The 23,531-nt window shown below is 37.6% G+C and overlaps 1 protein-coding gene across 1 annotated transcript in view; it reads right to left on the reverse strand.

Annotated features, from left to right (window-relative positions):
* Positions 1-17,281, reverse strand: part of LOC136324644 (calcyphosin-2-like) — a 114,024-nt gene extending 96,743 nt beyond the window's left edge. Inside the window, exons 1-3 of the mRNA XM_066257806.1 lie at positions 17,226-17,281; positions 13,788-13,897; positions 1,178-1,230 (exon numbers count right to left, since the gene is read on the reverse strand). Of these exons, the coding sequence (XP_066113903.1) occupies positions 1,178-1,230; positions 13,788-13,868 (134 nt within the window). The 5' untranslated portion in view covers positions 13,869-13,897; positions 17,226-17,281. The remainder of the gene's footprint in view (positions 1-1,177; positions 1,231-13,787; positions 13,898-17,225) is intronic.
* Positions 17,282-23,531: the final 6,250 nt, after the last annotated feature.

Consider the following 23,531-nt stretch of genomic DNA (forward strand, 5'->3'; position numbering starts at 1 on the left):
CTAGTGGTATTACATAGATGGCTTGAAATCAACCACAGTAGGATTATTTACACAGAAATTGGCAAATGCTATGAATCAGGACCTGATTTATTACTTTGTTGACTTCCAAGACTTTAAAAAGTGGCGGAGAAAATGCTGATAATGCAGATTAAAGTTAAAAGTGTATTGTGTCTTAACTATCACACTGTGAATAACAAAAACCAGAAATATTGTCCCACTATTCTAAACATCACTTGATTCAGTAAAAAAACAACAACATTCACATCACCCTATGAAAAATGAAACTATCAACCAACATTCATGTTGGAACTATACTGGTTCATCAATTACAACCACAAGTTGGTTACAGATATAAAAATTCAGCAAAAAACAAAGAAGATATCTTTCTGTGACAGTCAATTGGCTATATGAAATTTACAATAAAGAGTTTATATATTTTATTTGTAAATTGCTACATATCAGTAAAATTTATAATCAACTTAAAATATACTTAAGATTATTTATAATTAACAATTAAAATTTATACTAAACTTATAGTACAGTTTCGAAAAACCAGTTGCTAAAAACATTTACCAGCACACCACTGACTGCTGTTACAAATTCTGATACTTGCTAATTTTATGTGGTTCAGCCTAATAATTAAGTTTTAAATTTCTATTTTCCAAGAAGCCTTGTAGTGTAAAATACTTGAAAAAATATAAAAAGATATACTTCCAGATTTTAAAAGGAAAAAATATAAAGTGTAAAACAAGTTAATGTATTCCAGTTCAAAATAAAATTTTAATAAGATTGATAAAATTGTCATAGTCTTCAAAATAAAAGTACAGATAGTGTTCCCATCAAATTCATTTTGACTATCCTAGTTATAAAATGCAAGATTTTATATATTCTTTTTAAATGTACTTAGCTGAATTTTCTAAATAAAGCAATATTTAAACTATTTCAGGAATATAAGAACAATATTAAATAGAATAAAAAACAAAAGAACTATTACCCTTAGTCCTACCATCCTATACAAGAGCTACTTAAATTTTGGCATGGTAAGTTTAGGCCATCCACATGCATACAAATTTTTCTGTGGTTCAGAATCATAGCTATATAGATCATTTTGCCTTCTTTTTTTTTCTTAATAAATATTTGCCCATAAACAGTTCAAATGTGAAAAAACGTGACTTACACAGGAAGGCAAGGAGCATTCTGGATTGCCCATGATTTAGAAGTCCATCCTTGCTTTAATGAAAAAATAATAATAAAGTCAGTTTGTATATACCCTTCAATTATACTTTAAAATATAAGCAATTAGTCAATGAAATAATGCCAGTTATAACTTTTCTCAGTAAATTTTATACAAGGAACATTTATTAAGCTCCTCCCAACTGTGTTTGAGACACAGAGATAGGATGATAAGCAACATAAATCATTCCTACCGATACAGTGCTCCGGCTGCTGGGGAAGACATTCACTCAAACAGTAATGTGAAAAATAAATGCTATGACTGAGCAGCTACACACAGTGTGTGTAGCCAACCTAGTCTAAATGGAGCTCTGAGGGGTGAGTAGGACTTAGCCAAATGAAGAGAGAAGCGAGAAAACTGCTTCAGCCAAGAGGAACAATGGCAAGAGCTAGCAGCTGGACAGGGTTGAAATCCAGTGTGAGGAGGTAATGGCCAGACCTGTTACATTATAAACATAAAAGTGAAGGAAGTTGGAGCTTGTCCTAGAGGTAATGGGGAAATAATGAAGAATTTAAGCAAGAAGAGACAAATATATGCATGTGTATGTTTGTAAATGTTCTACCTATTGCCAAAAATTTGTGTAAAGCCCAGAAAAGTACAGTGAGCTTAGCCACTATGGAGTAAGAATTGTGTACGAGTCTTAGGGAAAGTTCAAGTTAATAAAAACGGGAAATAATTCACCCATCAGCACAGCTTATTCTGAAATGTCACCTAATTGGTCATTTTTGTGATTCTGATAGCAAGAACAGAGATTATATACAAGACTGAGCTTCATCATTCTGCCCATAAAACAAATTTGGCTCTGTATCAACTTCAATATGCCATCGTTTTAAGTACTATCCTAATAAATAGTTACATATGGAGAAATATAAATCACAAGATGATTATTTAAATGGAAATATGTTTAATATATAATACAACAAAATGAAATATATATTTTAATTATATTTAATTAATTTTAATATGTTAAAATTAAATATATCAGCTTAAAATAGCACATTTTTATTACACATCAAAGATTTTTTTTAGCAAGTGACAGACAGAGAGAGAGGGATAGACAGGCAGAAAGGGAGACAGATGAGAAGCATGAACTCATAGTTGTAGCATGTTAGTTGTTCATTGATTGCTTTCTTGTATGTGCCTTGACTGGAGGGCTCCAGCTGAGCCAGTGACCCCTTGCTCCAGCCAGCAACCCTGGGCTCAAGCCAGAGACCATGGGATCATGTCTATGATCCTATGCTTGAGCCAGGAACACCACACTCAAGATGGTGAGCCCACGCTCAAGCCTGATGAGCCTGAGCTCAAGTTGGAGACCTCCAGGTTTCAAACCTGGGGGTCCCCAGCATCCCAGGTTGATGCTCTATCCACTGCGACACTGCCTGGTCAGGCCAAAGATTTTCTTGATTGTACTTAGGAAAAATCATGACATCATCTAACTTTAGTAAAAATATCTAAATAGAATATAGCTGTTGTTATCATAGTCATGATCATCATTATTCCCCAGAAAGTTCTTTAATGGACATGTAGACAGTTTTCTGAAGCCATAAGGACAAACATATATATGTCTTTTTTTTTTTTTTTTTTAGAGAGAGAGAGAGAGAGAGAGCGAGAGCCAGACAGACAGGAAGGGAGAGAGATAAGAAGCATCAACTCATAGTTGCCACACTTTAGTTGTTCATTGATTGCTTCACTATGGGCCTTGACCCAGGGCATTCCAGCCAAGCCAGTGACCCCTTGCTCAAGCCAGCAACCTTGGGCTCAAGCCAGCAACTTTGCGCTTTAAGCCAGTGACTTTTGGGCTTAAGCCAGTAATCATGGGATCATGTCGGTGATCCCACTCCCACTGTGCTCAAGCCAGTGACCTTGGGTTTTGAACCTGGGACATCAGCATCCCAAGTTGATACTCTATTCACTATGTCACCACCAATTAGGACATAAATATTTTTAAAATGGAAGTTATATTTCTTTTGTACAAAACATATTGGTGCTGGCCAGTGCAGAATAAGATAAATTATGCTTTATAAATTCTTAAACCAATTCAGAATACAAAATTGTGCCAGCCAATCCAGATTAAAGGTAAATTATAACTCATAAATACCTAAGGCCAGGAGTCAGCAAACTATGGCCCAGCTCTGTTTTTGTAAACAAAGTTTTATGAGAATACAGCAATGTTCATTTATTTACAAATTGTCTGTGTTCCCAATACAACTGCAGAGTTGAATAGCTGCAACTCCACAGCCCTTAAAGCCAAAAATATTTAGTACCTAGTCCTTTATTTTAAAAATTGGGCTATTTTGTGTCCTGTCTTTTTCTTTTAATACAATTTATTTTCAGAACAGCTTTAGGTTCACAGGAAAATTGAGTGTAAGTTACAGAGATTCCCCATTTACCTGCTGACACCATACGTTGCATAGCCTCCACCACCAGAGCAGTACATTTGTTACAGTTGAGGAAACTGCACCAACATATCATTATCACCAAAAGTTCATAGATTACATTAGATTTCACTCTTTGTGTTGTACATTTTACATAGGTTTTGACAAATTTATAATAGTATATATACTATCTTTTTCACCTTTAATTGTAAGCTATTTCTGTTATTACTTAAAATTATTTTTATGCCTATATAATATTCTATCTAAAAGTTGGGTCACACTTTATCTAATATTTTTCAAATGCTACTATAGTTTATTATACACTGCCAATCACATTTTCAAAAATGTGGTTCCAACTTACGGTGTACTAACTTTAGTTCTGAGTACTCTCAATATTACATTTGCTTCCTAATTTAATAGAGGCACAAAGGTATACCCTTATGTTCATTTTCATTCCCTTGATTATTAGTGAGGATGAACAACATATTTTATATTCTAATAAATTTATCAGTTAATTTTTGTAAGGATACTTAAAGCATTATAAGTATCACTTCTTTGAAAAAAGCTTATGCATTATTTCTCACTTTTAATTCTAACTTTAGAACACTCCAGCAATGGTAGCTGAAAACTACAATAGCAATACTTTGCTGATAAACTCTAAGAAACAATAACCTGGATATCTGGGATTATTTTTTTCCTAAAGAACAAGAGTTCTGAGATAAGCATGACCTGGTCCCCTAAATTCATCACCAGAACTAGGCCTTTCTAGTAGAGAGATCAAGGCATTAAGATTAAAGGAAGATATTATTGGGGGAAAAAAATAGGTAATTTTAGAAATCTTTTTTTTCCAAAGAACTTAAACATTGAGCTTTTTCTAGCAACTAGATAAAAGTTGATAATATGATATGCTTAATATGATAAGCAAATAATCAGTGGGAAAGACTGTAATACTTTACATGATATTTTGACTAACGAGGACTGCTTTGTTTCAAATTTCCAAATACTTCATTTATGTTAATACTTTATTTAACACAATATTGTGAACTATTTGACTCCCAAACACCACCTTATAATAAGAGAAATGGCTGAACACAGTAGAGAACACAGACCTTGAAGTCAGAACTAGAGTTCAAAATCCTGACAAGTTACTTATCTCTGCGGGCATGTTCTTTTATATTTAAAAGCAGGTAAAAATAAATCCTACCTCCAACATTTATTGTAGGAATTAAGTGGTATCATTTATCATGATCACTGATAAGCACTAGTGTTGGGCATTAAGTTTGTAAAATCTGTATTTTCTAGTTTTGCTCACTTTTATTGTTAAAAATGGTGCTACCCACATCAATGGCTGTTGCCCAGGTGATACCATTAATTGCCTTTCTGCTTGGGAAGGGGTTTGGTTATGCTAATGTGTGCTGGAGGAGGGGCTTTCATGCCAAAAGTTTTAAAGGAGGAGCTAGGAGGCCATTATGGAGGAGACCACGTTGTTGCAGGGAGAGAGATCACGTGGTTGCAGAGGAAGAGGCCGCCAAGATGAAGGCATGCAGAGGGCACTGAGTGAGACTGGTGGGGCCGTTGATCTAGGAAAACTCAGAAAAGATTCTCCTGGTTGTGGTACCGGAGAATGTGTGAAGGGGTTTTGGTGCCCGTGTGTTTGTTTTTACTTGCGGGCCGAGGGCAAGGCTAGAAATAAAGAAAATGGCCCACCATTTCCTGGCTCCATTATTTCTCTACGATCTATCCGAATCTAATGTGAACCTGCATGGGCCTGGCCGCAGCTGTGATGGTGGCCACAACTACCAGCCCTACAACTAGGTATTCAAGAATTGAAATAAGAATGGCAAGGAAATCTACATCACTTTTATGTATTTCTAAACTAAACTTTATATATACTCAATTATGTGGTGTATACAGGAGGAAAGTAGCTTTAAACTTGTACTTACCTAATCAATGATATACACAACAGTAATATTATCAAAGTTGAGAAGAATAAAAGTCCTAAAAATAAAAGCCCAGATTCTCTTTTTACCTAGTTAACACAAAATGTATATTGATATACAGTATTCTTGTTTTTTCTATTTTTATTTTTTATATTTTCTACAGATATGCACAATTTTTTTTACAATAATTTTATTTTTTTAATGGGGTGACATCAATAAATCAGGATACATATATTCAAAGATAACAAGTCCAGGTTATCTTGTCGTTCAATTATGTTGCATACCCACCACCCAAAGTCAGATTGTCCTCTGTGACCTTCTATCTTGTTTTCTTTGTGCCCCTCCCCACCCCCTTTCCCTCTCCCATTCCCCCCTCCCCCCCCATAACCACCACACTCTTATCAATGTCTCTTAGTTTCACTATTATGTCCCACCTACGTATGGAATAATACAGTTCGTGGTTTTTTCTGCTTTACTTATTTCGCTTCGTATCATGTTATCAAGATCCCACCATTTTGCTGTAAATGTTCCGATGTCATCATTTCTTATGGCTGAGTAGTATTCCATAGTGTATATGTGCCACATCTTCTTTATCCAGTCATCTATTGATGGGCTTTTTGGTTGTTTCCATGTCCTGGCCACTGTGAACAATGCTGCAATAAACATGGGGCTGCATGTGTCTTTACGTATCAATGTTTCTGAGTTTTTGGGATATATACCCAGTAGAGGGATTGCTGGGTCATAAGGTAGTTCTATTTTCAGTTTTTTGAGGAACCACCATACTTTCTTCCATAATGGTTGTACTACTTTACATTCCCACCAACAGTGGATGAGGGTTCCTTTTTCTCCACAGCCTCTCCAACATTTGCTATTACCTGTCTTGCTAATAACAGCTAATCGAACAGGTGTGAGGTGGTATCTCATTGCCGTTTTGATTTGCATTTCTCTAATAGCTAAAGAAGATGAGCATCTTTTCATATATCTGTTGGCCATTTGTATTTCTTCCTGGGAGAAGTGTCTATTCATATCCTCTTCCCATGTTTTTATCGGATTGTTTGTTTGTTTGTTGTTGAGTTTTATGAGTTCTTTGTATATTTTGGATATTAGGCCCTTATCTGAGCTGTTGTTTGAAAATATCATTTCCCATTTAGTTAGCTTTCTGTTTATTTTGTTATCAGTTTCTCTTGCTGAGCAAAAACTTCTTAGTCTGATGTAGTCCCATTCATTAATTTTTGCCTTTACTTCTCTTGCCTGTGGAGTCAAATTCATAAAATGCTCTTTAAAACCCAGGTCCATGAGTTGAGTACCTATGTCTTCTTCTATGTACTTAATTGTTTCAGGTCTTATGTTTAGATCTTTGATCCATTTTGAGTTAATTTTTGTACAGGGGGAGAGACTGTAGTCAAGTTTGATTCTTTTGCATGTGGCTTTCCAGTTTTCCCAGCACCATTTATTGAAGAGGCTTTCTTTTCTCCATTGTGTGTTGTTGGCCCCTTTATCAAAAATTATTTGACTATATATATGTGGTTTTATTTCTGGACTTTCTATTCTGTTCCATTGGTCTGAGTGTCTATTTTTCTGCCAATACCATGCTGTTTTGATTGTCATGGCCCTATAATATAGTTTGAAGTCAGGTATTGTAATGCCCCCAGCTTCATTCTTTTTCTTTAGGATTGCTTTGGCTATTCGGGGTTTTTTATAGTTCCATATAAATCTGATGATTTTTTGCTCTATTTCTTTAAAAAACGTCATTGGAAGTTTGATGGGAATTGCATTAAATTTGTATATTGCTTTGGGTAATATAGCCATCTTGATTATATTTACTCTTCCTAGCCAAGAACAAGGTATATTCTTCCATCTCATTATATCTTTTTCGATTTCCCTTAACAATGGTTTATACTTTTCATTATATAAGTCCTTTACATTCTTCGTTATGTTTATTCCTAAGTATTTTATTTTTTTTGTTGCAATCGTGAACGGGATTATTCTTTTGAGTTCGTTCTCAGTTGTTTCATTGTTGGCATATAGAAAGGCTATTGACTTCTGTATGTTAATTTTGTATCCTGCGACCTTACTGTATTGGCTGATTGTTTCTAGTAGTGTTTTTGTGGATTCTTTGGGGTTTTCGATGTATAGGATCATATCATCTGCAAAAAGTGATACCTTTACTTCTTCTTTTCCGATATGGGTGCCTTTTATTTCTTTGTCTTGTCTGATTGCTCTGGCTAGAACCTCTAGTACCACATTAAATAAGAGTGGAGAGAGTGGACAACCCTGTCTTGTTCCTGATTTAAGGGGGAAAGCCTTCAGTTTAGTGCCATTTAATATGATGTTAGCTGATGGTTTATCATATATGGCCTTTATCATGTTGAAATATTTTCCTTCTATACCCATTTTGTTGAGTGTCTTAAACATAAAATTGTGTTTTATTTTATCAAAAGCCTTTTCTGCGTCTATTGATAAGATCATGTGGTTTTTGTTCTTTGTTTTGTTGATATGGTGTATTACGTTAACTGTTTTACGTATGTTGAACCATCCTTGAGATTCTGGGATGAATCCCACTTGATCATGATGTATTATTTTTTTAATATGTTGTTGTATTTGATTTGCTAGTATTTTGTTTAGTATTTTAGCATCTGTATTCATTAGAGATATTGGTCTGTAGTTTTCTTTTTTTGTGCCATCCTTGCCTGGTTTTGGTATGAGGGTTATGTTGGCCTCATAAAATGTGTTTAGAAGTATTGCTTCTTCTTCAATTTTTTGGAAGACTTTGAGTAGAATAGGAACCAAGTCTTCTTTGAATGTTTGATAAAATTTGCTGATAAAGCCGTCAGGGCCTGGACTTTTATTTTTGGGGAGGTTTTTAATGGTTTTTTCTATTTCTTCTCTACTGATAGGTCTGTTTAGGCTTTCTGCTTCTTCTTGACTCAGTCTAGGAAGGTTGTATTTCTCTAGGAATTTATCCATTTCTTCTAGGTTGTTGAATTTAGTGGCATAAAGTTTTTCATAGTATTCTACAATAATTCTTTGTATATCTACGGTGTCCGTGGTGATTTCTCCTTTTTCATTTTGGATTTTGTTTATATGAGTTCTTTCTCTTTTTTCCATGGTAAGTCTTGCCAAGGGTTTGTCAATTTTGTTGATCTTTTCAAAGAACCAGCTCCTTGTTCCATTAATTTTTTCTATAGTTTTTCTGTTCTCTAATTCATTTATTTCTGCTCTGATTTTTATTATCTCCTTTCTTCGGCTGTTTTTGGGTTGTCTTTGTTCTTCTTCTTCTAGTTCCTTAAGGTGGGAAGTTAAGTGGTTCACTTGGGCTCTCTCTTGTTTGTTCATATATGCCTGAAGTGATATGAACTTCCCTCTTATCACTGCTTTTGCTGCATCCCATAGATTCTGATATGTCGTATTGTCATTTTCATTAGTCTGTATATATCTTTTGATCTCTGCACTTATTTCTTCTTTGACCCATTCATTTTTTAAAAGTATGTTGTTTAGTTTCCACATTTTTGTGGGATTTTTTTTCTCTTTTTTGCAGTTGAATTCTAGTTTCAAGGCTTTATGATCAGAAAATATGCTTGGTACAACTTCAATTTTTCTGAATTTTCTGATGTTGTTTTTGTGACCCAACATATGGTCAATTCTTGAGAATGATCCATGTACACTGGAGAAAAATGTATACTCAGTCACTTTGGGATAAAATGTCCTGTAGATGTCTATCATATCCAGGTGCTCTAGTGTTTTGTTTAAGGCCACTATGTCTTTATTGATTCTCTGTTTGGATGACCGATCTAGAGCCATCAGCAATGTATTGAGGTCTCCAAGTATGATTGTATTTTTGTCAGTTTTTGTTTTAAGTTCAATAAGTAGCTGTCTTATATATCTTGGTGCTCCTTGGTTTGGTGCATATATATTAAGAATTGTTATGTCTTCTTGATTCAGTGTCCCCTTAGCCATTATGAAATGGCCATTTTTGTCTCTGAGTACTTTTCCTGTCTTGTAGTCAGCATTATCCGATATGAGTATTGCTACACCTCCTTTTTTTTGGATGTTATTTGCTTGGAGTATTGTTTTCCAGCCTTTCACTTTGAATTTGTTTTTATCCTTGTTACTTAGATGAGTTTCCTGTAGGCAGCATACCGTTGGATTTTCTTTTTTAATCCATTCTGCTACTCTGTGTCTTTTTATTGGTGAGTTTAATCCATTTACATTTAGTGTAATTATTGATACTTGTGAGTTCCCTATTGCCATTTTATATCTTGCTTTCTGTTAGTTTTGTGTCTTGTTTGATCCTTCTCTTTCGTTTTTCTATCTTTTTTTCTTATTTGGTTGTATTCCATACATCTTTCCTCTGTTGCTATCTTTTTTATCTCATGTGCTTCTGTGGTGGTTTTTTCAATGGTGGTTACCTTTGAGTAATGAAAAGGGTCCCTACCCTGTTCATTGTAGCGAACTATTTTGTGAGTACTTTTGCACTCCATCGTCCTTTGCTACTGTTAATCTCCATCTTCTCCCCCTCTTTCTTTTTGTTGTTGTCACAGTTTAAATTTGGTTTTATTGTGTTCTTCTTGGAGCTTTTACTTGTGGCTCTGTTTTTTTTTTTGTTCTTTGTATCTGATTGAAGAACCCCCTTTAATAATTCCTGGAGTGGGGGTTTTCTGATGATAAATTCCCTCATCTTTTCTGTATCTGTGAATGTTTTTATTTCTCCTTCATATTTGAAGGATAGCTTTGATGGGTATAGTATTCGTGGCTGAAAGTTCCTCTCTTTCAGGACTTTAAATATTGGGGTCCACTCTCTTCTAGCTTGTAGAGTTTCTGCTGAGAAATCTGATGATAATCTAATGGGCCTTCCTTTATATGTTGTATTCTTCTTTTCCCTGGCTGCCTTGAGAATTTTTTCTTTGCTGTTGGTTTGTGTCAATTTCATTATGATATGCCTTGGAGTAGGTTTGTTGGGGTTAAGAAAACTCGGAGTTCTGTTTGCTTCTTGAACTTGAGGCTTTAGTTCTTTCCACAGGCTTGGGAAGTTCTCATCTATTATTTGTTTGAGTATGTTCTCCATTCCATTTTCTCTCTCTTCTCCCTCTGATATACCTATTATTCTTATGTAATTCTTTTTGATGGAGTCAGATAATTCTTGTAGGGCTATCTCATTTTTTTTAATTTTTGAGTCTCTTTCTTCTTCTCTCTGTTGTGCCTCAAGTTGCTTGTCTTCTATTTCAATAATCCTCTCTTCTATCTGACCTGTTCTATTAGCTAAGCTTGTTACTTCGTTTTTCAGCTCGTGAATTGAGTTTTTCATCTCTGTTTGATTTGTTTTTATAGTTTCAATTTCCTTGGACATATATTCTTTGTGTCATTGAGTTGTTTTCTGAGCTCCCTAAATTGCCTTTCTGTGTTTTCTTGTGTATCTCGGAGGATTTTTAGGATTTCTATCTTGAATTCTCTGTCATTTAGCTCCAAGGTTTCCAATATAATAAATTTTTTCTCCATAGATTTTTCCTCTTCTAGCTGTGTTACCTCTCTTTCTTTTGTATCCATATTAGATTTTCTCTTCCTTAATGGCATCTGAGGGTGGTTTTGTTGATAGTATTAATGAGATTTAATAAAGAATAAAAAGTTAAAAAATAATAAAAAAATAATAAAAAAATAAAAAATAAAAAAGAGTTGTTTTTTTTAAAAAAAATTAATAATGAAATAAAGAAAAATAAAATAAAATAAAAATTTTTAAAAAAGGAAATTATTCCCCCCCTCCTTTTTTCCTCTCCTCTCCTCTCCCCTCTTTCTTGAGAAAACCTTGTGGTGAACTGTGAATTATAACAAACAATGCCTGTGATGGAGGGCCTGAATTGGGGAAAAGTAATAAAGGGGCAAAAAAAAAAAAAAAAAGAAAAAAGAAAAAAAAAGAGCGTATGGACCCACAAAAAACAAATAAGGAAAAAATTTGGGTCAAGAATAAAATGATTTGCTTTTAGGTGTTGGTTGTCTAAGAGTTATGATGAGAGGAATAAGAGGAAAACGGAAAAATGGGGGGACAAATTAAAAAATTACTATTGTATTTAGTGGAACAAGAACTAGATAATATGGAGAGCCAGGGATGGGAGCACTGCTAGTGAGTTAAAAAGGTGAAGTAAAAACCCCCCAAAATGCCACAAACATAAGTTTGAGTCCCAGATAAGATAATTTGTTTGTTATTGAGGTTTGAATGAGGGGAGATGTAAAGGAGAAAGGAAAAAACTAATATAGAGGGAGAAAAGAAAGAGAGAGAGAGAAAAAAAGAGCGAACCACTAAAAGAAGAAAAAAGAAAGGAGAGAGAGAGAGAGAGTTAAGGGTTTTGGAGTGCAACCCTCATAGAGAGAAAGGAAGAGGAGAGAAAAGATAATGGGAGATGTAACACTTATGGGTAGTGTAGTTCAAGGAGAGGAGAGAGTAAGACCAGCAGAGAGTTAGTCGGCCAAATTGGAGGAGGAAAAAAAGTATCAAGAATGAAGATAAGAGAAACATACAAACAAATATAATAAAATGGGATAGGTTATAAAGTCTGCAGATTATTCTTGATTTTGAGAGGTTATCTTCTTGCTTTTTCTTTTCTCTCCCTCTTCCTGGTCGGTGACTCTGTACCCCGGGTTCTGCCCCTTTGGCACTCTCAGGTAGAGGTTTGCAGTTGATAAGTCTCTATGGCAATGTCATGTATTGTGCTTTAGTCTCGTTGGCAGTCGAGGCTCATTAGCATTTATAGGCTCCGACAGTGAAAGAGTCTGTGTTCCTGGGGCCTTTCTCCTAGTCTTTCCTTCCTCAATTAGTAGCCTGATAATCCAGCTCTGAGGTTGCTGCTGCCTCTGCCTGGATAGTAAGAGGCTCAAAGAGCTGGCAACTCCCCACTCTATTTCCACTCAGCACAGGGCTCTGGGTAAGGCTCAGTCAGTCAGAGCTGCTAGCATAATCAGGCGGGCTTTCCACCCACTCAAAGACCTCTGGCTCTGCCACTCTGTCCGGTAACACAGGCGGGCGCCCACTTCTGGGGTGCTTGGAAGAAACTCTCACTCACTGTCTGCGACCAGGATATCCGGCCAGCAGTCTCACGCTCTGAGTGAAACCCCCAACCGCAGGGAAAAGTTGCAGCGTTGGAATTGAGTCTCGCTCTGTCCCCGTGTGCGGCTTTTGCAAGGCGCTGGGGCGGCCCAAGATTCCGCTTTGGCCCACACAAAGGCCCCTGACTCTGCCCCTCTGTGCGATAACACGGGCGCGCACTGCCGAGGCACTCGGAGGAATCGCTCACTCCCTATCTGCGCGCGCACACCAGGATATGAGGCCGGCCGCATTTCCCTCTGAGTGAAACCCTCACCAGCACAGAAAATCTCCACCATTGGAATTAGTTCTCATTCCCTCCCGTGCGTGGCTTTCCCAGGGTGCTGGGGCTGCCCAGAGACTCTGCCCTCGGCCCACAGAAAGGCCTCTGACCCTGCCTCTCCGTGGGGCAACACGGGCACCCACTCCCGGGGCCTAGGAAGAAATCTCTCGCCCACTAACTGCGCGCACGCTGACCAGGAGACCGGGTAAAATGGCCGCTCCGCTTGTCTTTCTTTGTTTGGGTTTGGCGCGAGTGTTAGCTTGTATTGCCCGGGTTGCCCCAGGATCAGTTTTTCCTCGGCTTGGATCTCCGTGCCACAGCCTGGTTCGGCCGTTTGTGCCGCAGCCTGGATCTATTCACCCCCTTTGCCCGCCTCAGTTTCTATATTCACAGTTACCAGAGAAAGCCGCCCTGTTTAGGTTAGTGAGGAAGGCGGAGCATTTCTTACTCCCTATTTCCTTTAGGGTTTGGTTATATATTTAGCCAATTTTTCACTCAACCATACCTTTGGGTGTATTGCGAAGCATCTGGAGGCTCCAAGTATAGGTTTTTCTGTTTCTGGTTGAAGATCTTGTTGAGTTTTGGGGGAGATTTATCGGTATCGCTTCCTACCCCGCCATTACTTTGATGTCATCCTCCCACAATTTTTAAAATAATGAGAAAATAGTAATGATAAGCTTAATATTTTAAAATAAAACATATTCAAGCAGTGATCAGTTTTCAAATAATGATTATCTTCAACTTTAGTGGTTCAATTCTTTAAATCAGAGAAATACTGATCCTAAATATTTGTGAGTATAAGTAGACATTAAACCTGAAAAAAGGAGTCAGAAAATCATTTACTGACTCACATTACACGACGGTAATTACACAGCACACATACGTGTAGTGGCATCTTTCTTCCAGAGAATGGCTGAGTTTGACTTCTAGGAGAAGCGGAAACTCCTTTAACCTCTAAATCCATTCAAGTTCACGTACTGATTGTGCAGTACACTTTGAAAAAGATAAAATACGTATATATATATAATTATAATTCTTACTCTAATTTTAAATAAATCATACAAACTACATAATTATATGACAAGCAATGAAGTCAGGTGGCCAATCACTTTTACTCTTTCAGTAAAATTAACTATTTGTGGAGCAATTACATCAACTGAGGCAACATTTATGAAGAAAATACTAATGTGAATAATGGGCCCCCAAAGGTGTCTATATCCTAATCATCAGACCCCACAAATATGTTACCTTACATGACAAAAAAGGACTTTGCAGATGTGATTAAGTTAAAGATTTTGAGATGTAGAGATTATCCTGGTTTAATTGGTTGTTCCAGTGAAATCACCAGGGTCCTATAAAAGGGAGACAGGATGATCAGAGTGGGAAAGGGAAGATGTAAGAATGAAAGCACAGGTCATAGAGCAAAGGTGCTTATTGCAGGCTTTGAAAATGGAGGCAGAGGACACCAAGAGTCTCTGGAAGCTAAAAGAGACAAGGACTGGATTCTCCCTTAGAGCCTCCAGAAGAAAGCAGCCTTGCTGACATCTTGATTCTAGTCCCATAGAATTCATTTTGTACTTCTGGCCTCCAGAACTGGAAAATAGTGAATTTATACTGTCTTAAACCACTATGTTTGTGGTAATTTTTTACAGTAGCAGTAGAAAACTAATGCATATACCTCTTCTCTACTACAAAATGATGGCTTATTTTCTTTCCTCTTTTCCTAAACCTTTATGAGTTTTAATTTTGCCACAGTGGGCTGATGAAAATATTGTTTAGCAAGCAATATTATCTAATACAAAGAATAAAATGGAGTGAACGGTTCAACTAGTAATTATGAGGTGATAGGTAAAAATGCTTACAAAAGAATGTGAAAATAATCAACTTGCAAATATGTACAAAATAAAAATCATATGAATACCTCAGTCATCCAAATTCTAAATGTTTTATTTTATACTTCAGCTTTATGTTACAAGGATACATTTTTGTTTAATGGTTCATTCATACTTTCTTTCTCTGTTAGACTTGGGTTTAATAGGATATAGATATATAAATATAGATATAGACATATTTGGTACATATAGGTATATAATATTTATGTATATAGGTATATACTATATAAAATATGCATATACTATATATATTTTTTAAGGAAAGATAGCAAGGCATAGTGCTTGGAGTCAGATAGACTGACACTAAAATCTTTATTTTTAAAAAATATTTATTTATTGATTTCAGCAAGACAGGAAGGGAGAGAGAGAAATAGGAACATCGATCTATCCCCTATGTGCCCTGACCAGGAATCGAACTAGCAACTTCTGCACTTCAGAACGATACTCTAACCCAGCGGTCCCCAACCTTTTTTGGGCCACGGACCGGTTTAATGTCAGAAAATATTTTCACGGACTGGCCTTTAGGGTGGGACGGATAAATGTATCACGTGACCGAGACAAGCGTCAAGAGTGAGTCTTAGACAGATGTAACAGAGGGAATCTGGTCATTTTTTAAAAGTAAAACATCGTTCAGACTTAAATATAAATAAAATGGAAATAATGTAAGTTATTTATTCTTTCTCTGCGGACTGGTACCAAATGGCCCACGGACCAGTACTGGTCCACAGCCTGGGGGTTGGGGACCACTGCTCTAACCAACTGAGCTATCCACCCAGGAATTAAAATCCTCATTTTTAACAATTTCCCATAACATAAGCTTGAGTGAGAACTTAATTTTCCTTAGCCTAAAATGTAAAGTGAGTTTAATCTCAGCACCTATCACCCTCCAGTATTATGTGGAACATGGTTAACATTCAATACATGGTAGACATTATTATTGTTATTAAAATATAGTTTTATTTCATGTCCAGTGAAATCCTCTTACCTGAAATATATAACAGTTCTTTATTAATGCATCTATATGATTCCCTTCACTCCATTGCCATAGCCCCCTCTCCTAAAAGCTGCATGCCCTAAGCCTGGAATTATACTAGCAGAGTAAAGTCAAGTAAACTTACCAACCAACAATAGACATATTCTGAAAACATAACAAATCATTACATTTCAAAATACTCCTATAGCACTAGCAGATAGCTTGTTTTTCACAGATAATTTTCACAAAAAAGCAGCTTTTTAAAGCTGTTACTGGTTTGGTAGGTGGAGGGGAAGCGTTGTTTCCATTTGATCACATCACAAGAGCTATAAGTATTTGTCATGATGAGTTGTGGCCAGCAAACCCAAGTTGAAACAAGGGTGTTGAACAATCAGCTAAGTGATTTTCTTAACACATCAGTCACACAATTATTTATACGTTAGTAACTACTCTAGCCACTTGAAATAACTATAGGTCACTTTAAATCACTATAATTCACTTGCCAATAATAAAAACAACAAAATTTATATCCTCAAATATCCAGGTCTACCTCAATGGCTTCTGTCTTCACCCAAACTGCTATAACTCATGAGAAGTTATTGCTAGCATGCAGTAAGTCTCAACATATTATCTTTAGCGCTACCAAAATGAATTAAACTCACTTCCCACTTTTCTTATTTTTTAAGGATGTTTATTTCCAATCTAATTATCATCACCTATCTTGGTTAGTGATATTAGTGGCTAAAATATTGCTTATACTAAATCAGAACATATTGGAAAGCAAAGAATAAACTGATTGAATGCAGCCCATAATCAAGGAGAGAAGAATGAGATTTGAAAATAATATCTAGTATTTTAAGTTCCATGCAGGCAGAGACCCAGTAGGCCTACCTTGGGGCCCACGTGATAACAGACCCAGGTATCTTAATTGAACCTGGGTCATTGTTAATTTCCAACAAGGCAGAGTAATTCCCCTACATCTCCCCCCCTCCCCAAATTGAGACTATACTTCAAAGCAATGGCACTTGCAATGTACCAGAACAAATGCTCCACCTTCTTCCCATCTGGGATTAATGGACCCGTGGGACACAAGGAACGCCTAACCTGCCTTGATCCAACAAGCTAGGTAAAGACCAGATTCAAAGTGGGAGGGCCGGTAAAGGTATAAACTGGAGCGATTCCACCAAGAACCCCTGAGACAGTTTCAGAAAGGACAAGCTGGAAAAAGAGCAGTTCCCAGCAAAGATTTCAGCAACTCAGGCCTGTGTCTGCAGGTTGCCTGGCAACAGACACCTCCACCTAGGGCTCCAACCCTTCTCTCACTTTCAGGATTAAAAAAGGTCTGAAACCCAAGTCCTTATCTGCATCCACGCTACCTCCCGCTCCCAAGCTGTGTGGGCCATTTCTCTTCCGTCCTGATGCAAAGTGCAAGCGACCCCGTCAATCCCTCACTCACGGTAAAATCAAACTCCTACTAGCAGCCACTGAAACCTCAGCCTTAGCCCAGCTCCGCGACGCCTCTAAACCCCGGGCAGGAGCTGGAGTGGATTCACTCCTCTGTGCTTCTCCTGCGTGGGGAGAGGGCCAAAACCCGGCCCGGATTTATGGCGGTTGCATAGTTCTTCCTTTAAGTGAATTCTATTCAACATATTTTATAAAGCATCTACCAGGTGTCATCTCCCAGAATGATGTTTTGATAGGAAAAATATTTTAATAATAAGCTCTTGAGGAGCTTGCAATTATTTAAAAAGACAAGATTGCAGTATAGTATTTATTATATATAGACAGAAATAAATACTAATTGAAATATGTGTGCACACATACACAAGTATGCATGAACACATATTGTATAATATCTATGATTACAAATTAAAATATTGATATAATAAGAACAGCCAAGGAATCAGGAAACCTCCATTTTATCCTTTGCTCTGCACACAACCTTTTGGTTGTCAACTCCTCACAATAAAAAAAATAAAGTAGGGAGGGAGTTGGGGGAAAGAGAGTAAAGAGGGACAAATATATATCTTTATATATAAAACTGAGACTCATAGACATAGAAAAAAGTGAAGTGGTTACAGGGGGGAGGAGAGTAAAGAGGGACAAATATACTATGAAGGAAAATGATTTGACTTTGGGTGATGGACACACACACAATCAACAGTTTAAATGCCATAGAGATGTTCACCTGAAATGGGTTGATCAATATCATCCCATTAAATATAATTTCTAAGTAAATTTTTTTTAATGAATGGTGTGATTTGAGGTATTTCTAAGGTTTCATTCCATTTGAAGATGCCTATCTTTCCTAAACTGCACAGGCAAGTGTCAGATATTCAAACTAGAACTAAGATCTTTTCAAGCTTAATCCAATTCTTTAACCACAAAATCGAGTTGTTTTCTACTCTGCAGTTTCTTTTTCAAAATTAGCTCCCCTCAGAATATATGTATTTAAATTTCCAGTTGAAGTCAGTTTTGGAATAAAAAGACAAATACATTTTTAAAGCATAAAAATAGTAAAGTCGGCCCTGGCAGGTTGGCTCAGTGGTGGAGCATCCATCCAGCATGTGGAAGTCTTGGGTTCAATTTATGATCAGGGCACATAAGAGAAGCAACCACCTGCTTCTCTACCTCTTTCCCTTCTCTTTTTCCCTAACTCTCCCCCTCCCCTAGCCATAGCTCATTTGAGCAAGTTGGTGCTGAGGATGGCACCATGGCCTCCTCTCAGGTGCTAAAATAGCTCAGTTGCTGAGCGACAGAGCAGCACCCCAGATGGGCAGAGCACTCCCTCCTAATGGGCTTGCTGGGTAGATCACAGTCGGGCACATCCAGAAGTCTGTCTTTCCACCTCCCTGCTGTCAATTAAAAGAAAAAAAAATAGTGAAGTCAATGGGTATAAGATAATCACTCTTGTGTCATCTTTGTACTACATAAAATTTATCTACCCACTCTTCTCACACAGAAAAAAAAGCAAAAATATACTGAAAAAATAATAAAACAAAAACTAAACTTCAACTTTTAAAAATTTATCAAAGACCTTAAAATTTTTAGTGCCCAACTAATGTTGCCCATGCCACAGCTATTCAAGAAAAGAAAATATCCTCGTCTATTCTAGTCACTTGGACTTAGTACACCTAAATTGCTTCAGAATAGTATCTGAATAGAGTTTGCTAAGCCCTTAGGAACATGGTCTAAATAAAACAAATCTATCTAATTCAGATATGTGTTAAAACATCTATATAAAAAGCAATAATCTTGAATTATGTGTTGATTATATATTTTACTTTTTTGCCAATCTTCAATACAATTCATTACTTTAAAAAAGTCCTGGCTTGACCAGGCAACAGTGCAGTGGATAGAGAGTCAGTCAGGGAGGCAGAGGACCCAAGTTCAAAACCCCAAGGTCGCCAACTTGAGCTCAGACTCACCAGCTTGAGCATGGGGTTGGTGGCTTGAGTGTAGGACCAGAGACATGACCCCACAGTTACTGGCTTGAGCCCAATGTTGCTGGCTTGAGCAAGGGGTCACTGGCTCAGCTGGAGCCCCCCAGGCGAGGCACATATGGGAAAGCAATCAATGAACAACTAAGGTGCTGCAACAAAGAATTGAAGCTTCTCATCTCTCTCCCTTCCCATCCATATACCCCTCTCTGTCCCTCTCTCTCTCTTTCTCTCTTTCTCATGCTAAAAAATAAAATAAAATACAAATCCTGTTGTTATTGCAGCCAATTAATTTCTCTATCTACAAAATAAAATTAAATAAACCATATGTTTACATATTATTTTTAGTATCAAAGTAATTTTCATTTGAAGCTCAACAAATATCCATTGAACACCTACTATCTGGAAGTATATAGCCAATGCCATAAAAAGTAAAAATATATAAGCCTATTTAGTATTGTCTTTTAAATTGAGTCTAAAATATTTACTGAGCCACTAGTGTGTATATAAAAAATAAGATAGTTTCTAAAGAAGCTTTGTATACAACATTATTTGAAAGTCAAAGAGTGCTTGCTCATTTCTTCCGTGACTCGTTCAACAAATTTTATTGAGGGCATAAGAGTTCAGTAGCTGATCTAAATGCTATTGATGTAGTGGGGAAACAAACTAAGCCGTGTTTCAGTGAAGGTAACACTCTAACAGAGGTGACAAATATTAAATAAATAAATAATGGGATGTCAGATAGCAACCGGTTTACGGGATAGACACTGACAGGTAGGAAACGTGGTTTGATCAGGTATGGCTTTATTGGGGGAAATTCTGAAGGCAAAGGGAACTGCAAGAGCAAAAGGCTTAAGGAGAGAGCATCCTTGTCAAGCTGATGGATGTGGCTGAAGCAGAGTGAGCCAGGAAAGGATGTAGGACAGGAACCAGAAATGAGCCACAGCCAGGTTTGTTAGTACCTTGCAGGCCATACCTAGGACTGTGGATTTATAATATGATAGGAAGTCATTAGAAGGTTTTGAAAAAATAGAGGCTTATGTTTTAAAAGGAATAACCTGGCTCTTCTATGGAAAAAAAACTGTAATGAAGCAAGAATAGGTACAGAGAAACCGAGTAGAAAGATACTACTGTTTTTGTTCTACCAAGAGAGGATGATCACTCTAATTATGTTGCTGGCCGTCCCAAGAATGGGAAGCAGTATTTAGACACATGATATATTTTAAAAGCAGAGCTAACAGGATTTATACATTGATAGAGTATAATGTTTGAAGGGAAAAGAAAAAGGAATAAAATATTTTGGCACATGAAGTGTTTAGAGGAGGAAGATGGCATGATAGTTAATTTTATGTGTCAACTTAGTAAGACAATGGTGAGCAATTATTTAAACACAAGTCTAGATGTTTCATGCAGAAAAATTTTAATGTGATTATAATTTAAACCAATAGATTTTGATATATCAAATTACTCTCCACAGTGTGAGTAGTCACCATCCAGTCAGTTAACGACCTTAGGAGCAAAAACTGAAGTTTTCCAAAAACAGAATCCTACCTCCAAAGTGCAATGCAGAAATTCTGCCTAATTTTCTAGCTACAGACTCAAGTCTGAAACATCAACTCTTACATGAATCTTCAGCATGTCAGCTTACTTTATAGATTTTGGGCTTGCCACAATTGTGTGAACCAATTTTTTATTTATTTTTTTGTATTTTTCTGAAGCTGGAAATGGGGAGAGACAGATAGACTCCGCATGCGCCCCACAGGGATCCACCGGGCACGCCCACCAGGGGCTAAGCTCTGCCCACCAGGGGGCGATGCTCTGCCCCTCCGGGGCGTCGCTCTGCCGAGACCAGAGCCACTCTAGCACCTGGGGCAGAGGCCAAGGAGCCATCCCCAGCGCCCAGGCCATCTTTGCTCCAATGGAGCCTTGGCTGCGGGAGGGGAAGAGAGAGACAGAGAGGAAGGAGGGGGGGTGGAAAAGCAAATGGGCGCTTCTACGTGCCCTGGCCGGGAATGGAACCCGGGTCTCCCGCACGCCAGGCCGACGCTCTACCGCTGAGCCAACCGGCCGGGGTCGAACCAATTTTTTCAAAATCAGTGTGTGTGTGTGTGTGTGTGTGTGTGTGTGTGTGTGTGTGTGTAGGGGGTGTGTGTGTGAGTGTGTGTGTGTGTCGGGACGGGGTGCGTGTAAAGGGGGTGTATGGATAGATGTTTCATTGTTTCTGTTTCTCTGGATAACCCTGACTAATAGAGGGGGAAAACAAAGTTTAGATATTGTAACATGAAGTTCTATAATGACAGGAGAGTCGTTCTAATTGGAGGATTTCAAAAAAGAGTTAACATTTGTTTAAAATGTCAAAAGATTCATTTATTAATCTGTTCATCAAATATTAAATTCTTCTATTGAGATGCTGGGGATATAGTATTAAAAAAATAATAATAATAATAAACAATCCCTGCCTCCTAGGGCTTACATTCAGTTGAGGGAAAGTGAATAATGACATAAATAAGTAAATTATCTTATAAAATTTAAGGAGGGTTATGGAGAAATACAAAGTATTAAAAGGTCAACAGAGCCCTGGCTGGTTGGCTCAGCGGTAGAGCGTCGGCCTGGCGTGCAGAAGTCCCGGGTTCGATTCCGGCCAGGGCACACAGGAGAGTCGCCCATTTGGCTCTCCACCCCTCCCCTCGCCTTCCTGTCTGTCTCTCTCTTCCCCTCCCGCAGCCAAGGCTCCATTGGAGCAAAGATGGCCCGGGCGCTGGGGATGGCTCTGTGGCCTCTGCCTCAGGCGCTAGAGTGGCTCTGGATGCAACAGAGCAACGCCCCAGAGGGGCAGAGCATCGCCCCCTGGTGGGCATGCCGGGTGGATCCCGGTCGGGCGCATGCGGGAGTCTGTCTGACTGCCTCTCCGTTTCCAGCTTTGGAAAAATGAAAAAAAAAAAAAAAAAAAGGTCAACAGAAAGTGATAGGTGTATGATGGGTAATATAAAATACCACTGTCATGTATTTTAAAAAGATATAATCTGAGCAAATATTTAAAAAAGATTATAAATGAGGTTATAAAAAATAGTTGTAACCAAAAGAAACAATAGCTAATGCCCTGAGACAGGAGAACTGGATTTTTTCAATGAACATAAATGGGGCCAGAATGTCTGAAAAAGAAGGGGAGAGAAATGGAAGATGAGATCAGAGTTAGGCCCTGTTGTTTGGGACCTTGAAGGCTATTGTGAATATTTGAGATTCTGTTTTCAGTGCCCTGGGAAGCCAGCAATTGGAAGATTTTGAGCAAAGGAGTGATATGATCTGATTTACATTTACAGGATAACTCTGGATTTTTTGTTGAGAATAGTATTTAAATATTGGAATACGAAGATAAGGATAATGGACGCAATAGTATAATATCCTAGAAATATTCTTCTTTTTCTGTATTCTTTTTTATTTTGCATATTTAAGTCTTAATCTGGAATTTATGTTGGTGTAAAAAAAAAGGAAAATATTAAAATCCCATAAGGCTAAGTAATTATCTCTTTACAGGGACAGAGAGAGAGTCAGAGAGAGGGATAGATAGGGACAGACCGACAGGAACGAAGAGAGATGAGAAGCATCAATCATCAGTTTTTCGTTGCGACACTTTAGTTGTTCATTGATTGTTTCTCATACATGCCTTGACCGTGGGCCTTCAGCAGACCGAGTAACCCCTTGCTTGAGCCAGCAACCTTGGGTCCAAGCTGGTGAGCATTTTTTATTTTGCTCAAGCCAGATGAGCCCGCACTCAAGCTGGCGACCTCAGGGTCTCAAACCTGGGTCCTCGGCATCTCAGTCCAACGCTAAATCCACTGCACCACCGCCTGGTCAGGCTGTATCCTGATTTATTGATGTCACCTCATTAAAATTAATAAAAATTAAAAAAAAAAAAAAAAGAGTGAGTCTTAGACGGATGTAACAGAGGGAATCTGGTCATTTTTTAAAAGTAAAACATCATTCAGACTTAAATATAAATAAAATGGAAATAATGTAAGTTATTTATTCTTTCTCTGCAGACTGGTACCAAATGGCCCACGGATCAGTACAGGTCCGCGGTCCGGGAGCTGGGGACCACTGCCATAGCGCACACCTGGAAATCTTCTAGGGCATACCAGTGCATCCTGGCGCACACTTTGAGAACCACTGGATTAATATAATAAATAAATTCTGTAGCATGATTTTTAAAAAGGTGAAAATATCTATGGATAAAAGTAAATGCGGCATAAGGAATTTGGGAACACTAGGTGTGTGTGGAGGTAGGAGTTAAAATTGTGATTTCAAATACAGTGAGCAGTATG

The sequence above is a fragment of the Saccopteryx bilineata genome, chromosome 2 (genome assembly GCF_036850765.1).
Source record: "Saccopteryx bilineata isolate mSacBil1 chromosome 2, mSacBil1_pri_phased_curated, whole genome shotgun sequence".
In the NCBI taxonomy this organism is placed as follows: Eukaryota; Metazoa; Chordata; class Mammalia; order Chiroptera; family Emballonuridae; genus Saccopteryx; species Saccopteryx bilineata.